Source organism: Varroa destructor, unplaced genomic scaffold (genome assembly GCF_002443255.2).
Source record: "Varroa destructor unplaced genomic scaffold, Vdes_3.0 BEIS01000001.1, whole genome shotgun sequence".
Classification (NCBI taxonomy): domain Eukaryota; kingdom Metazoa; phylum Arthropoda; class Arachnida; order Mesostigmata; family Varroidae; genus Varroa; species Varroa destructor.
The window spans coordinates 22,355,419-22,373,062 of NW_019211454.1; the positions used below are offsets into that span (position 1 = coordinate 22,355,419).

Sequence of the window (17,644 nt, forward strand, 5' to 3'; positions counted from 1 at the left end):
TGGTGACCGTCATTTTCGTTATGATTTCATCTCATTCTATTCCCACTGTTACTCGCTTTAGTTCTTCGAAGGGTGTACCTACGTCAACGCTACAGCGAGTAGAGGAATAATAATAATAACAACCGCGACGACGACGGCGACTCTAGCGTCAATGGAGGACCTGCTTAGAGGAAAGGGACGCATGGAGGGAAGGACGGAGCCCGATGTTCTGTGTGCGATTAAACTGCTTTTTGTCTGTGTTCATGTGTGCGGATTTGTCATGCCGCAGACAATAAGCAGCAGCAGCAGACGATACAACTGGCTTGTAGCGTTTACTCGTTCAAGTCAGCAACAACGAGCAAGCAATAGCACTACTATTCGTAATGAGGATGGACGTCGCGCACTTTTGCAGTGGCAAAAATTTATCATCAACACCGGCGGCAAAGTAGAAATGAACAGCCACCTCAGTGGGGTAGAACCCCGTTTCCCTTCCCCCTCCTTATTTACCGATAGCGACATGCTGAACAGCAAATTTAGCAGTAGCTCGTGGTGGCAATTGCAGGTTGGCTGCTAACGAAACGGTGTGGACAAACCAGCAGAACGACAGACAGACGGTCAAACAGTCAGTCAGTCAGTCCGTCAGTCATACGGCAATGAATATACAGGCAGGACTTTGTTTGGCTGCTTTCCTTGCCAGATAGCGATGTGTCTAAAGGCAGAACACGAGTTAGCTCTGCGCGGGCCCATTTCTCTTCGGCCCGTTTAATCTCAAATAATTCTTCGCCTTCGTTTTCGCGCCCTTCTGTTTCGGGAAGGCCATTTCTCGTTTTCATGTCTCGCTTCCTTTCTCGCATGTCGCTTCTTCAGTGCTGCCACTACTGCTGCTACCGAAGCTAATTCTGCTACGGTTGCAGCGTTTTCTGTTGGCGTCCCACTTCGTCGTCGTTTTCATAGGTAGTCAAGACAGAAAACAGGTCCGTTGCCTGTTTCGGCTACTGTTCCTGCCGCCTATTGCTCCTCCTTCATCAACGTCGGCGTCATGGTCTCAGCGAAGAAGAATCAGCAAACACGAAGACGGCGAGATCACTGTTCAACAGCAGACGGCAACAGGCGGCGGCGACAACGACGACAGCATAACAGTTTGTGCTGCATCCTCGGCGGTCGGCCATGCCGCTGACGGTGGCGGGAGCGGCGGTGCCGACGACGTTGACGATTCAAATAGCTATGAATTCCCTTCGCTCATTATCATCATTGTCCACAGCAGCAGCAACAGCATGGTCATAATGAGAGAAGGAGAAGCAGGGGAACTACCGCGAGCCCTATCGGTATCATCTTTGCCAATGTTATCTGTTTGTAATTTTCGTTTTTGTTAAATATTAAAGTCGGCTAGCTAAAGAAAATGATCAAGGTAGAAACGAATCGAAACGGGGCTATGCCGCCTTCTTGGCGGGAGTCCGTTTGAGACTTCTAGCTGTCGCTCAAAGACGAATTGGCGGTTGTCCATAACGCATCCCTAAATAGTCGTGTGTTCGAGTCTGTGTGGTTTTCGGTGCGACCTGAGCCGTCGTTGTTCGTTTGCGCAGATTAAACGGAACGAGACGCGGCGAAAATAATAGACGCGTACCTTGCTTGTCAATGTTCCGCACATAATGATCACTGTTACAAAGGGAAAAATATGGGAATCACAGTGGTGAAACGAGCATCAATGATAGCACATTACACTTACTTCAGCCGGTGGACATATATCATTGACAGACGCGCTGACAGACAACCGAAAAGATATGGCCGAACTAAGTCACCAAGCCATATCTTATGACCGTGATTTCATTCTCTGCTGAGCTGCATAGCAGACAAGTGCACCTCTATGCCCAGTCCAATACCAACACAGCAAGCGGAGTGTTTATAAGACTCATTTGAGACCCGGTGAGTAGTAGTCAGATGTTGCCGAGTAACAGGGGCAGAAAGAATTAGGGGAATGGCCAGATTTCGCAGATGGACCAGCGACAGGAGCTGTGGCGATAGCAGCCGTCGAATCCATATCCCCAGCCGACTGTTGTGTGGTGACGATTAGGTTTAAATGGAGGCTAAGCTAAAACGACACGGATAAGTACACTGTCATAAGAGGCTGCACCGTATCGCCGACAGATTGGGCTACCTTTCAGCCTGCTAACGGAGGACCGCGATGGCCGTTCTGCTACCGATCTTTTAACGTGAGTGCTTCCCGAAACTGCTATTACTAGCAACAAGGTGAAGCTATTATATATCGTTGTACTGGCGGCGGTGCTTGCTTTAACTCGGCCGTGATGGCCATTTTGTCAGGCTGCCTCCGTACGTATAATAGTCGCATCAGAACTTTCGTGTGATCTGCCCTGCTCATCTTGATACTTTTGTTATTAGGAGATGCCGGACGCCGCTGGACGAGTAGCGGCAGCAACAGCGACCACTACACGTCAACAACAGCGGACACGGCGTCACCATCACCGTCAACTTAGTCGCTTAGTTATCCGACCGCGCAGCCGTCACCGGTTGTTGTTGTTCCTGCCGCCACCGAAAGCAACTCAGCTACCTGTGTTACTCTCAGCCACTGAACGATTTCGTTACGTAAACTATAATTATCTCCTCTGTAGCTGAGTTTGCCTGTGATACCGCAGCACAGCATCATCGGCACCATCACCGCCATATCATATAACATCTACGTTAGGGCCGCCGCCGCCGCCGCTGTCGCTGCGGGCAGCGCTATGCGCGACAGAACGCCGCCACTCCCTCTAAACTTCCGTATGGGGGAGAGGGGAGCAGTCAGCGAGCGATGGCAATTTGAGTGCTAGACTTATGTGTACATACTTCTATGACGATATGTACATGCATGCATGCATTTATGTACATGTACATGTATTCTGATAGCACGAACAGCGGCGGGAGCAGCAGCAGCACCGTCGTGGCCATGGGACTATTGGTCCCAACCATGACAGCATGATCGAAATAACCAGAACGGGCCTTTTTGTGCGCATGTGTGCATGCGTATGTATCGAGTAGTGTAAGCCTACGTGGCCGTCAATGCAATACCAGGTGAACGTACATATGTATATTTGCCGCAGTGGCTCTTAACGTGTAAATAGTAGCCAATGTAACGGTCACGACAAAAAAACAGGACAAATCGAGTTATTATGTGTTACAAATGATACAAGACCGTCTTGTGTGCCATCGAATATTTCACAGCAAACATCAGGCTAATAAAGCGATCGTGATCAAGAAATATTGGTCAACGGTGCCAGTTGCTTTACTGTTGTTTCAAACTGAATCCTTGCTTTAGCACAATGACGTATATGGCCACATCGTTTGGGAACCCCTGTTGTTGTGTACAGCACCTGTCCAGATGGCGTAACGTTGAAAATGAGTCCCATTGTGTGAAGATGATGCTAGAAGGATAAGTCTGGGAGAAGTTTGAAAACGACGCCAAAAAAATCTGCATACAGTGGTTCCTGCCAAATTGAAAAATAGAATGAAAAAAAGTTCCATTTACCAGTGACAAGGGTGGCATCGGGCACTCAAACTCGTATCATCTTATTGTTGTGCATGGGCAAACGAAGTTCATAAATCTGCCGAATTCATGGTGGATTTTTCAGTTTATGGAGAAAGCGGCGCTGCCCACGCGATGCTAACAGGAGTGAATCCGCTATACGTTCTAGTGAGAATGTACTGAGCTCCACACGCACAAGCAAGCATTAGTAGACATTTTGAAAAGCGCACTACAGCGGTAAGTTAAACATAAAGCACACACAACGAAGCGAAAGCCTGTAATTGTCGTTACTCCACCGTGAATTGGGTAGGGCTATGAGCGGCATTGCTGCGCTGGCTGGTATTGGTACCGTAGTGAATTTCTCTAGAGCTGTCACTTGAAGACAGCACAGCGTGTGCATATAGCTATCACAGTCAGTGAGCTTGTAACGACAGCAGCAGCGGCAGACCGTACGATAGCAGTTAGATAGTAACAGTATAAGCCACTAGCTATTCTTTTGATGTTGTGATACACTTGACTCTCGTGTTACAGCATTTGATGCGCGCGGTGGGGGAGGAGGAGATGTCAGATTTGCCCGCGTCTGTTTAAGTCGATGCCTTTGGCTTCTCTTTTTGCCTCCCGTCGCGACCCAGCCCAACTGAGCCGACCCAGCCATTGAACAGAACTAGTAGTAGCAGAAGTCACAGTGGTCGGGTACAACCCTTAGTGTGCATGTGTTGAGTTCAGCGGCGACCGCAGTTAACCCAGAGTACTTTTCCGCTCTATACACGTTACAGATATGCGACGAATGCGCACTGCGAGAACCCGAAGGCGTTCATTCTACTGCAGTCTACATCAAGGGAGCCTAACTTCATGGATGAGGGCTAGGCTTTTAGCAAAGGGCGATGAAACGGGGAAAATTAATGAATGCCATTTGCCAATGATGACCACGTTCGAGGCAACAACAACGACGACGACGACGACGACGATTTTACGTGAAAGAACAACTAAACACAAGGCAACGGGTCCGCAAGATTACAACGCTAGACGACTGAAAGCTTGTTTGTGGGATAAAGTTATATATAAATGGACATATATACACATACGCGCACGGAAACGAACGAAAAAAAAAAAGTTTTTTTTAGAATACATCTACTACTCGAAATATGCTCGACGTGGGCAAATGGACTCAAGAAGATGAGACGATAGTTGTACGAAACTAAGCGAAGGCGGCTTGGGTTCACTCAACAGGGCAAAAGATATCCCAGACAGTCGAAGATAAACAAAATGAAGTCTGATGGCAAACTAAGACACTGCCCAGTTGAATATAAACCATCAGTAACGTTTGTCCTTTTGTCCGTTCGTTTAGCTACTGCTCAGCGTTAGTCTTTTCAACCAATTTAATATTGCCTCGCCGGTGATATATAGTTGAAAGTCGAAATCGGCTGGCTCTTCAGCTGGCGAATGAGGGCTGCCACGGAACAGCGCGCGATCCACGGAATAGGTTTGTGGCAGGCCCAATCCGCGCTGTCTTCGATCCGAAAGTGAGTATCAAACCGTTGATAGGGCTTTGCTTCCCTTGCTAACAAAGGGTACGTACGACATAACGAAAAGTATAAGTTGAAATTTCCTAGACTCGCTCACAGTTAGAACTTTGTGATCGTTTGGCACACGTGAATTCAGTTGGTCTAGGCAATGACATTGGCAATTATTTGAGACAGGGCCGCTTCGTTAATTTGTTAGCTGCCGGTTCGAATAGTAAAAATCGCGTTCATTGCAAAGTTGCTACCAGCCAACAGCCAGGGTCTACTGCCGCTCTTTTGGCAAAACGAGAAATGGTTAGAGGCCTAGATAAAGTAACGATAAATCGGACTCCAACCCCCTAAGCGCTTAACGAAACAACACTACTAAGTGAATTAATTCATACGAACCTATTTAAGGTAGAAGGTGCGTTCGAATTTGAAATAGGAAATGTACGTTCATGCAAAATTGCTATTTTTCCATTATTCAAGATCAATTTTACATTCCACCAGATATTTTCAGCTATAACACGAGAATGGTCAACGAGCTGCCTTAGGCCTTTTGGCGCGTTGCAAAGGTCTCGATTTGCAACATTTTATAGCATAAGTATCCTATGTTTAAAAGATATGAGCGCAGTCGCGAACACTATGGCCTATTTATAATTCAGCCCAAATACTATCCCCCTGTTTGATGCCTGTCGAAACAAAAACTGGCTTAAGAGCACAGCCCTTATTCCGTGTAACATAATTAAGCTCTCTTGCGCCTCGACTTCTGCTTTTCCTAACCATTCGTGTATCAGCGGTGTCCTTAGTTCACAGGCAATTTCGACACCTATTAAATCTACCGATTGTGTTCAAGCAATAAACGTTGGAAAAGGGTCGTTTTCATCCCTCTGCTCACCCCAGCGTTAGTGACGTGACTACCACGATATGCGAGTATACTTTGTAGTTGTCTCGAACCGTTCAATTGATGTTAGTTTGCTTATCGTTCCAGGAAGCAAGGAACACTGAGGATGAAGGGTCGTAGTAAGCTATGAAATTAGGACATAATCTTGCCCGGCTAAGTAAGTTGTTTTTTAATGTACACTTTTGCAGCTGTGCCGATCTAATTTTTGTACTCTGGCTAGATTCGTATGCGGCCGGTGTTAACGCGTCGCATTCTAGATACGATCTGGCGTTTGTCATGGACACCGGCATGTGATCGTGTATGCACAACCGAATATCAAGCAAATACCTAGCTAGCATAATAATAACACTTCATAGATATGTCAGTGTACTTAATAATAACCAAAAAAAGATACATCCGGCGATCATCAAGCTGTTAGTTCGATCGTCGGTCCGTGTTCTGCACTGACTGACAGCTTAAAAACAATTTAGTTTTCTTTTTTCTCCATCATTTTCTGTTTTGCCTGCGTCTGTCGGTGACACACGTGAAGCAATATTTTCTTTTTTCAGCTCTCGGCTCAGACGAACCTCTCTGGGGAGGAAAACGCGACGCGAGAGGCGATATGCGAGAAGATAGAAGGAATAACGGCGACGACAACGACGGCAGCAGTAACAAATCATACGCGAACGGCCGAACGATTATATCAACCGAAAATTAGTTAGTTAGCTAAATCCTTCTGTACTTTATATAGCTGCTAGTAGAGGTAATCGTAGTAGTTGCAGTTCTAATGAGAGTTGTGTTATAGCGACTTCATCGGGCGGTGGCGGACAGTGGGCCCCACATTCTTCCGTCTCTTTTCATTATGACCACTGATAACTATAACTTTTTTTGCCTGCTAATGCTGATTTGTTTTCGATTCTTCTACGTTACTACCGAACGCCGAATTGTTGCCGTGGACAGTACGGTACACGTCCAACTAGCTACTGTGACGGCGCTTAGCGATGGCGCTCATTTGAGTAGGCCGACAAGGAGTCATCAGATGAGGTTTACCGTGCTATTAATCTCGATATGTAACGCCTGTTCTGTACTGAAGTAAACCTATGCGTCATATGCAAGGGTTGATTTTTCACCGTACAGGCATGTCAGTGTTGCACAGACGCAGACTGCCGTTAATAGATTACGCCTTATCTTGCGCCGCTACTCCTAGACCAAACTAGGAGTTCTCGAAAGACTGATTACCACATCTGTGCTGACTTGTGGTCGCTCGAACTGCCGTTGAAGAAGACGTCGCTTTCATCTTCGAAGCGAGAATCAGAACAGAATTAATCAAAGGGGGAGAAAGTGAGACAAAAGCGGGATCCGTATTCGTGTCGCATTGTTATTGTTCCTGCGTCGGTTATTGTTGTTGTGTGGGTAGTTTGAATGAGACCACCGGTGTTGACCAGCTTCCGTCACTAGTAAACGCGGCCCTTAATATAACAGAAAACGATATAAAATTACCAAAACGAAACGAAACGAAAGAAATTAAGTGCTTCTCTGCACAGATATACGCACATACAGAACGAGCGAACCCGCAGCGTCTACGCTACTAGCGTCTGGTCTGGACAGTGGAGAAATATGTCTGCATTTATCTTTCTATCTATCTATCTCTAGTATTTATGTCACAAGTAATGAACATAATCACGATTTGCAGATCCCCAATTACTCCCAACCGCTGGCTGAGTTAACGGCCACAGTGTAAACGGAAAGAATGACCGCGACAGGAGAACGGCAGCGAAAGACAAACATGTATTATGTAAATACGGCCGGCCCTTCGGCTGTATCGGCCTTACAATGTGAAGAACTGCGCATTGCAGCACGTTTGCTACAGATATTAAACAAAAACAGCATTAGTGATGTTGGAATCGATATAATACAGACAACAAAGTTTAGTCTCAGCGTTCTACGGGTGGGCCATTGGACGGACGTAGCTATGGATGCATCTGCTCGTAAGGTGTGATAAATCGATCGACTATCAAAGGATGCTGAATGCGATACTGTTAACGAGGTCGATTTCATATCTAACTGTTAACAAAAAGCGGGTTCACTCTGCACGATCGAACAAAATCATAGGAACTGCTCGACCGGCATACATCTCAACAGAAGTGTACATCAATCGCTTTGAGTAATATCAATATATATCTTGTAATCGTACAAATTAAATAGCATCGCAAAAAAACAGTGCGTGCTAGATGATAATAAAGCTATAATAGAGAATCCATTATAGACAAACACTTATTATAGCTACTTTTTCCTAGCTACCCAGTTGGCTGCTCGGCTACTTCGGGTGAAGTCCTTTGGCATACAGCATCTGTTACGCGCATACATACGTTTAAGTTACTGAAAATCGTGCAAGTCGCTATTATTTCGTCTCATAATAACTGTCTCATAGGTTATTTTTATGGTTACTGTCATACTTTAGGCCGCCTCTGAACGCCTTTTTGTCGGCCGAAAGTGGCGAACACCCCAGATTGCTCGCAGACCCTTCAAGATTCGAATTCAGAAGCGACATAGTTCCTCACACTGTGTTCTTCAATATCATCCGCAGGCCATTTCGTGAATAGCATCGACGTTGCACTTTGCTCCCATTGCGATTGCCTCTAGTCCATGCTCTTGCAACCCTTGTACATTTCCAACCAAATAGTATACCAATATATATGTATTGTGTGCGTTCCATATGAGAGCATGGTATTATACGTGTCAACCAAGCGAGAGCAATAAATGTACCAAAGAGTAACCGTTTAGTATTATATGACGATGGCTAGAGGAGCGAATCGCTCTCCTCTGTGTCATCCGGGTGGTCCAAATTGGCTGATAATTCTAATTTAGATAAAAAGATCGCAAGTAAACCTCGGGCGCGGGAAGATTCGAATAGTAAGAACTGTACAAGCTGGCAGATGAAAGGGCGATGAAGTTATCCTCACCAATGCTAAAAAGATAGTACGAGTTTTGCGTCCTGTATTGGCGTTTTAATTTCGAACCTTCTACTTCCACATGTGTCGCCAAATCTACTTGGCAGACAGGTCACCATGGAAAATTAGCTACTTTATTGTTGGTGTTGGATGAGGAGACAATTGCGAGAGATAGTCCACAAACAGGAACAAGATAATGACAGTTTATGAGCTTTGCTAATTAGCGATTAGGGGCAAATTTTGATGATCGATAATGTTAATGAACGAGTACACTGAATTCAATTTTTGCACGGAAATGCATATGTGCACTAGTAGCGACGCACTAGTACCGCCACAAATGTGATTTATTCGCTCTAAGCTTTGTCCTTCGTAAGCAGTGTGAACTTTTAGTGCTTCTAAGGCCAATTTTAGGACTATAACTTCTTTCAAATTTTAAGGGCACGCGGTGGTCTAGGTGAACACTTCGTTTTGCGTCAGCCGTCCGATAGAATGCGTAACGGCGATGCCGGATGGGAAACTCGAAACACTTAGAGCCTAGGATAATTATTAGCACGCCATTTTTCGAAACGCCAAACCTTTAGGTCTATAATGACTTATGCTTGAGAGCTAGCCAAATTTACTACAACGGTGTTAGTTGCCCTGCCATGGGCAGTATTTTCGTCCCTGGAGCTGCTGTTTTCATAGCATAAATCGAATCTGTTTCCTTTGCTGAGACTGCCCTCTTCGGCCTTTGCACATATGCAGTTAGGCATCGTCCGCAATCGGTAACCGATCGCTTCTCTAGTTGGAGGGGTCATTGAATGGAAGCAGACGTTCGTCTTCGCGCGTTTTATCCCCTGAGCTTTGGTTCTCGGCAATCTTCACACACAGTCTTGACCCGAAAGTGTACACTGGAGTGGACGTGGAGGCACTTTAGAATCCACCGTACAGTGGTTTGGGTGCCTGCATGTCCACCTGTATTCCCGAAGTGCAGCTTGGGCTCATGCAATCCGTAACAATGCGGCACACGAGTCCACTGTACGTACTTCTTTTCTGCATCAAATCTAACGATGATGTCGTTCAGACCAAAGTCTGGAAATCGCATCCTTTTGACACGCGCCATCTGAAGGCCTTCCAGCTCCATGATGGGCATCATTAGGAGCTTTGCACCAGACACGATTCCTCTGTCTCGTTCCAAGCGAACGCACCAGACCTGGCTGCTGTTAGCGCTCGAATGCCGAGATTAGAAAAGACTCTGTAGAATGGGGCAGAGGAAAGCTCCCTTCACCTACTAGGCTGACTTTGACGGCCATTTGGCTTCAGCTGTGTCCCTCTAATGGACGAACTTTACATTTACTGTACGTCGCCACGGCGAATTCAAATAAATATTTTATTGAACCTGGTAAAAATCAAAAGGCAATTCTGAACAAACGTTCATGCAGTGAGCTGTAGGCACTTGCGGCTGCTTCCATCGGTTGTATTCATCTGCCAGGCCTTCAATTATCAAGATGAATGCCAGTATATATAGTATATATATATATATATATATATATATATATATCGAAGAAACGTTTATATTTTTTGATGTATAGCTTCTGGGACAGGTGGAGGTGTTTACGTATGTAGCTGCGATTTGTTCCAATTTCGATTCAGTTGCGGACGATTCAGATTTTGTCGCTCTTAACGTGTTCCGGTCTCTGACCTCTTTAAATCCCAGTTGCACGGCCACGGATCGTATCGGAATTAACAGTAAACACCATCCGCGTACAGGTCAACAATGGTGACTCCGAACCACATAAATGAACTGACGATGCCTTAGATTGTATGCATACAATGCATCTATTACTTTACGTTCTCCTTTGATCATTTTGATGGTCACGATGACCACTTTTACAATGAATCTAATAGTAATCGGCGACAACGAAACCTATTACTGAGATTCTCTTTAATGACGCTGCCAATGTTGGTCGATCCAGTTTGGTGCATGACAAAGCGTGCCGTCCCACAGACAACCCATCTACCTAGCTGTACACATACATGTACATGTGGTCACTGTATCGTGCATGAACAGGCAGCTTGAGTAAGGAGATTGTGCGTACGTGCATCTTCAATTCGTTGTTCCATACCCATAAACCCGCTATCGTAAATTGAATAAGATGTTCATTACTTTCGTAAACCTATCGTTTTCTAAATTCAACCTGATAATACGGAAATGAACGATCCTCTCCGCGCACTGGCCGAGGGTGAAAAATTGTCAGCAAAAAAACGGCAAGTGTCGATGTGCCCTATGCGATGCATGCTTCGTAAATGGTAACCCACGTCATTGGCATATGATTCGCAGCAAACAATGTTACTCACCCATCGATCACTACACGTCTCGATCGAGCGGACGCGACATAATTGTCGGTATTATTAAGTTCGCGTGTGTGGGTGTGCGATTTAATCACTAGAATATTGGCAAGGTAATTCGTTGAACATGGATGACTACAATGTAGTTGTGTATTTGGCTGTATATATCTATGTGTGTGTCCAGTAATCGTCACGAGCAGATTTATTTAACCCAAGGCGCGCGCGAAGTCTATCCCGCGCGACCCAAACAACGTGAGGAAACATCTGCGTCCATGGGTGGCTGCTATTGAGAGACATCGCCTAGCGGGGACCGCACGATGACTTCTAACATGCTCCGCACGACCTGAGAGGTTTACCACTATAACATATTGTTATTGTCCTGATGGAGAACTGGTCTTCAGCCGGCTGTTGCGGCACTACCGTTTGGGCCGGCGATCGGTTTGCCGACCGGTTGCCTATTTTGTTCGCCCATTCGTCCAGTTTTCCGCGAATATCGTCGATTCTCGTGCCCGACTAACTGCTCGAGATGTCGTATATACAAGAAACGTAGTGTACCTGCTATCCCAAATAAGCACGTAAGCCTAGTAGTTTTCGAACTGTGCCTCGTAAAGTCTTTGGTGACGCTAGATAAGGCCAACGTTGGTGTCATCACAACAACTCTTTTCGAGAGGATCACGAAACCCGCATTTGCGCATGTGATCGGCTCTGCTCTATACTTTACGATATAGCACTGAGCAGGCATACGCGTAGAGCCTCGCTTATCGAGTAAACGGCGTTCAACCTTTATCGAGCGATACGCAAAGGACGAAACCGGGGAGCTTCACGCCACCATCACTATGCCCCGATCCACTGAACCAGCAATGTTATACTCTCTCAATGCTATTTAGCCATCCATCCATCCATCCATCCATTCGTTCGTATCCAGGTTGAGATTGGTACGTTTACTTTTTCTGTCGTTGTAGCTTCTGTCGCTGCTGCCACCGAAGAAATTTCGAGATAGTTCGTGAAGAAACTGAAACAGCGCAGAGTGAAAAGGAGCCAACAAAAATCGAACGGAAAGAAAGACACAGAAGAACACGGCAATCTACGTAATGCAAAGACACCACAGTTCGCCTATAGAAATACTTACCCGATACGTAGACAACAACAGCATTCAACGATAAATGGTTACATTCTGCTATAATTTTCGCGCCAAGAAGTTCTGCTACTGTTCGCTATCAATAATACATGCATACACGTGTACGTATAGCAGTAGTCAGACTTTCGTTTTGCTAGCGGCGCCAAACTCTCGGCAATAGCAAAGGTGGCGCTAGCGATCGCTATGGCTGCTGCTGTTCTATATCGGAGCCACAATGGAACAGCCGTTGGTTGGTTAGCGGCGCCAATAGCAAAGGCAGTAACAGCGTGTAGACTCGAAGGTCAAATCATTGTTCGGTTTATGGTGCACATCATCAACAACGGCGACGATCACAATAAAAAGCGACGAAGTGACCCGCGCAGAGGAGGGCAAGAGGGCGCCCACAGGGTAGTGATCGTGGCGATACTAGCGGCATCGTGAGCTCTCTCGTCGTCGTCATCGTTGTTGTTCGTGCTGTTATGTTGTATTAGATTTCAACCGCATCCCAACCCCTCCATTACTATTACTCTCCACTGTCTGTTTTCCTATAATGGCCATCTCTGCATTTATCGGCTAGAAAAACAACGATTGAGACGACGACCGTGATGATGATCATTATCATGACAAAGAAGGTCGACGGAGTGAAGAGTGAGCGAGCGCTTCACACGTGTGTGTGCCTCGTGTACTGTGCCGTGAAATCAATTAAAAAGTCATCGATCGTGCATCGTAGCTATACATACGTTCAACGCACACGGGTCATGTCAGACATGACACGGCGTGGCATATATAGGCAACAAGGTGGCCTTCCAGCGAACGAAGCCTTCTGCCTAAGCACATCGGAATGAACGACTGACAGCCGATGTTAAAAGTATAGTATGACAATAATCTATAAACACAAACTAGCAGGTAAAGTATTAATCGAATAAAAGAAGCACTTGCGAAGCAAGTGAGGCCCTTGCGCGGTTCCGATATCGGTCCCTCGACAACCATCGACTTCACGGGGGGAAAAGATACGTCAGTCACAAAGTAAAGGAGTCGAAAAGCGGCAAGATATGAAGTAAGGTTTTAATCGAATTCGAAGTTGACCACAGATAGTAGAAGCATAGTTTAACGATTTTCTAACCGACTAAGATAGACATTAGCAAAAGCTTTACGCGTCAGGACGCGTGTAGGGTCAAGTAGCTGCAGGGTATGCGTCTGTCCCTTTGGCGTTGTTACAAATAGTGGGTTGGGTCATCGAAAAGGGCAGTAATATTCTTACAATCGAATCGACCGGACGGGAAAGCCGTAACCAATAAAAGTTCGAAGATCATTAACAACCGGAGTGACTGTGCCTATATCAAATTCAGACAAATCAAAGGTGCCTGTTTTTTTTTTTCTACAATAGTATCACCTATAAACGTCGCTTGGATTGTCGTTCTTGGTGAATCGGCATCGCACGACGAGCGAACGATTTGAAGCTAACTCAATGGTTCAGACGAAGTGGAAATCAATAAGCGCCGACGATTTCGGCTGACTGAAGATAGTGAAGATGTTTTCTAACTGAGTCTGTGATTATGCTACGTACTGGGCTTTCATCTGGCACTGACGATGTTGTGAAGTTCGTTGAGAAAGGCAGAAAAAGCCTACCGCATCCATCTTTGTGATCATCGTCATTGCAGGTACGCGATTGTGCACGACACATTAGTGATGTATCGTGATTAAATTATTGAGATAATGGTCAACAGTAACCAGAACAACAACCGCGTCTTACATTAACATTAATGAATCAAAAAAATAACTAAGTGCGTGGATGCCAGCTTATCACATGTCCAATGAAGACATCAAGAACGATCCTGTTCGCGACGATGCATTTCGCCTTTTCGTTTCTTTTTTCAAGCTTTAACTGGGACAGACGGTTTCGTGCAGGCCATCGTTAAGGCACTGTTTTCGCAGTTGAGATTTGTACAATAAATACAATCGGTCGACCAGTGCCGCTAGTCCGACTCGGTTTGTCGATTATAGCTGGGCACTGCGTCGACAACTAACGTCGTCCGAGGTGTGGTCGTCCACGGCGATTCCGAGGTGCGAACGCAACGTAGATCATGCGATCGCTATGTAGTCGACGATGAAATCATACAGCTCATAGCTCGAAGGAGGCGAACTGATGAAGGTAGTGACGTCCAGGTCCTTAATGGTTTTGTCAAGACCGTTGGGTGGCACACGGATCATCATTAGGATTATTGATTAGGGAGTATCGAAACGAGTCCAGGCGCAACATCTCTTTGGATGGCAAAAAAAGAGTTATTAAATAAAGCATACGACGGTATGAGCAACGTTTGGCTATTTCGAGATAACGCTGCATAAAAACCACAATTTCAGAACATCGTCGTGCTTGAAGTCATCGAATAATGATTATATTCTATATAATAATGGCTTCAATGATTCCGAATGTGATGGATGAGGAGCAATCAGGAGATATTGGACGTCGCTTTGCCAAGCTTCATGAATATACCAGCTCGAAATAAGTGTCTCATTTATAGACTTCGTAAGAACCAGCTGCGGAACCGATGATACGTGTATTTGTACTTTCGCTTGTGATAGAGTCAACAGACGCCAGCTGCAGCTGTTTTATTTATTATACTAATATAGGCGGTTTTACCTTTTGTGCCGTTTGATGGCGTTCAAGCACACGAATGATCTAGGACTTCTTCATATTTGAGATTGCACAGTGTCAATGTCCAGTTACCTGATTGAGTGCTTGATGGGCGTAACTTGGTGCATTTGTAATATTCGTTAGGAAAATTACGTAACCGATGCCCTAATAATACCATTTTTATTGATAGCAAACGACAGGTGATTCAGAAAACTTTTTCCGTGTCGCCTAAGCGAACGCGTGCTATACTTAGAAAACAAACAAAATCGTAGGCAAACTCTAATCAACATGTGGCCGGCTGCTCAGGGTCTTTATCGTAGCTCGCTTGCGCAGACGTTCATTCCCAAGCCGGATAAAATTATCGTCCGTAGCCCTTATTCTGCCTCTATAATCTGTCCTAACGTTACCTAGCTCAATCTCGAAACGTTATCTACAAATCTATTGACGATCTTCAATTCAAATACTCTTGCACTTACATCTTCATCGTCGATCTTGTCGCTGACTTCAATCTTGTCAGTTCGAACTGTTCCTTGGAATGGTAGAAGCCTCATGGCGCGTTCGAGGCGCTGACTCGTCCGTACGGCAAGAACTGTTTCGTTGTGTGATGATGCTCCCAGGATCAACTCCTGAGGGATGAGTACACAGGTTTCCATCTTTGCTAGAGATATTCTTTAACAATAGGGAGTGTGATTATCTTTTGCACGTACGTTAGAAACAGCGACAAGGAATCTATTGCCAATCAGTGCTGCCTTGTAGCGTGATAGTAACTGCAGTATTTGTTGTTTTAGCACAATTTTGATAGAACAAACAGTTTATTGTAGTTAGGCTATAGTCCCACGCACTGAGATCACTCACTGAGATCGCACCCCGCACCACAACTCGAAGTATCGTTTGTCAGTCAGTCAACCTATCGACCAAACGTCCATTTACTGAATCAACGAACAGATCAAATGCAATCACCAAATCATTCTCGAAAAAGCACTACGGGCTATGCCGTCAAGCCTTCGCTGACCGATCGACCTGTTAAGTCTGGCACTACTAGTGCCGGTAGGCCAGTTTGTTCCGTCCTTCTAGGCCTCTTTTTTTGGTAACAAAGCGAGAGAGAAAAAGGGACAGACAAAGAGAGCACTTCTATTACATACTTTTTTCTCTCTCGAGAGCGACACAACAGCAAACAACACGGGCGCCTTCACAGATCCTACTTGGTATTTGTATTAGTTGAACTGATGTACTTTACTGGTACAGATAGTACGCTAGTCCACTAGCAGGTGGTCGCCGGTAGCCAGGCCAACGCGATCACATAGCAGCAGCAGCAGCAGCAGCAGCAGCAGCAACAGCAGCAGCAACAGGTATTGTTGTGCGGTTGATAATGTTGACTCGGTTGTTGAGACTACTGCCGCTGTAGCGGTTACAGCTAGAACAGGCCTGCGACGAGCCGGCTAGGTACGGCTTGGAGCGATACGGCATCACCGCGAGTCGGTACACCACTGGTGTGATCTTCGGCCTGTGCAACCCGCCAGCCAGCAACACGGGACGGGATCATGACAGCAGGCAATAATCGCCAAAGCCCAGCCGACCACTAGGCTCCGCCTGCAGACGGTCCGTCACTTTGACGCCATTGGCTAAGAGAAAGGTGCGCTACGAGCCCCGCTCGCTGGTAGGCGGAGCCATGGCCTCCCCGAAGGACCGCCTGTCAGCCGGGTGCTCTATGCCACGGCGACATCTACGAAGAATGAATTTCACAGAACAGAAAAGATGAGACCCGGCCAGTTGCGGCCGCGTGATGCTACTGCCAATGCCGCCGCCGTGGTGCACTACTGGCCGTTGCCGGGAATGGCCACGACGACAACAAGGACCGCGTCGTTGTTGTTGGTGTCGCCGTCCTGTTCGCCGCCGTCGAAGCAGATAATGAATGCGTTCAACCGCAGCGAAAGAGGAACAGCAGTATGAAAAAAAAAGACAGAAAGGAGCAGGCAAGCGAATAACAGCAAGCGTATGGTTGCGGTTGGACGTCCACGTACACCGCACGAGAGAACTGCACCAGGTAGAGAAACGACGCTGAAGATCATCGAACCTAGCTGATTACGAAAATTACAGTACATATAGACATACACACACACACGCACGCACATACGCACGTACGTGTACGTGCGAACAAAGTCATATCTTTGGAAGCATATTGCGATTCGAAGCCCGGCGTCTGAGTAAGCTACCGCCAATAACAAGCTGTCCCTAGTGATTGCAGGACTAGAGCCTGATGATCGAGGATGCCTCAAAACATTATGCGGAATCCAACGAGCAATAGTTTACCTATTTGGTGACACAATATAATGACTATACGGATGCATATTTATCTTGATTACAGCGTGATGAATCCTACTGACAGCAGGGATGAGGAACTCTATAGAAAGTACGGTAAAATGACAGTTGACGTCTTTACTGTGCCTGGCTAGTAAATGAAAGGATTGCATGCTACATACATGCGACAATTACTTGGTTTGCTCCTTTCGTCAAACGACAATGGAGCCTGAACGCACGACTAAGAAACTACTATACATATAGTATTGGATATAACGATTACAAGCTATTGGAGTTTGTCTGATGACTTTTGTCGCTATCCCTTCGCTCAGTTGAACGGTTATTATTAATACTCGTTGAGTGTGTTGTGTATTTATGATTTTTGTTATGAGGGGAGAAGCCGAAATTTGGTAACTGAGGGGAACAATCCAGGC

The 17,644-nt window shown here is 45.9% G+C and overlaps 1 protein-coding gene and 1 long non-coding RNA gene across 17 annotated transcripts in view; one reads left to right on the plus strand and one right to left on the minus strand.

Moving 5' to 3' along the window:
* LOC111245502 (uncharacterized) overlaps positions 1–16,446 on the minus strand; it is a 73,126-nt gene extending 56,680 nt beyond the window's left edge. Inside the window, exon 1 of one of the 4 annotated variants that reach the window (XR_015318423.1) lies at positions 15,389–16,446. Coding sequence is in view for 3 of the 4 variants with exons in the window: in XM_022793945.2 (XP_022649680.1) it covers positions 15,389–15,565 (177 nt within the window). In the remaining variant the exon portion in view is untranslated. Of the gene's footprint in view, positions 1–3,499; positions 3,636–15,388 lie in introns of those variants that run through there. The other 3 variants (XM_022793945.2, XM_022793954.2, XM_086976621.1) reach the window with 3 other exon arrangements.
* The window catches only part of LOC147758390 (uncharacterized), an 88,217-nt gene that overhangs the window by 47,554 nt on the left and 23,019 nt on the right, over positions 1–17,644 (plus strand). For 5 of the 13 annotated variants that reach the window (XR_015318427.1, XR_015318432.1, XR_015318436.1 and 2 more), the window contains exons 1-2: positions 3,593–3,733; positions 4,273–6,598. This is a non-coding gene — a long non-coding RNA (uncharacterized LOC147758390). Of the gene's footprint in view, positions 1–3,592; positions 3,734–4,272; positions 6,599–17,644 lie in introns of those variants that run through there. The other 8 variants (XR_015318431.1, XR_015318430.1, XR_015318438.1 and 5 more) reach the window with 7 other exon arrangements.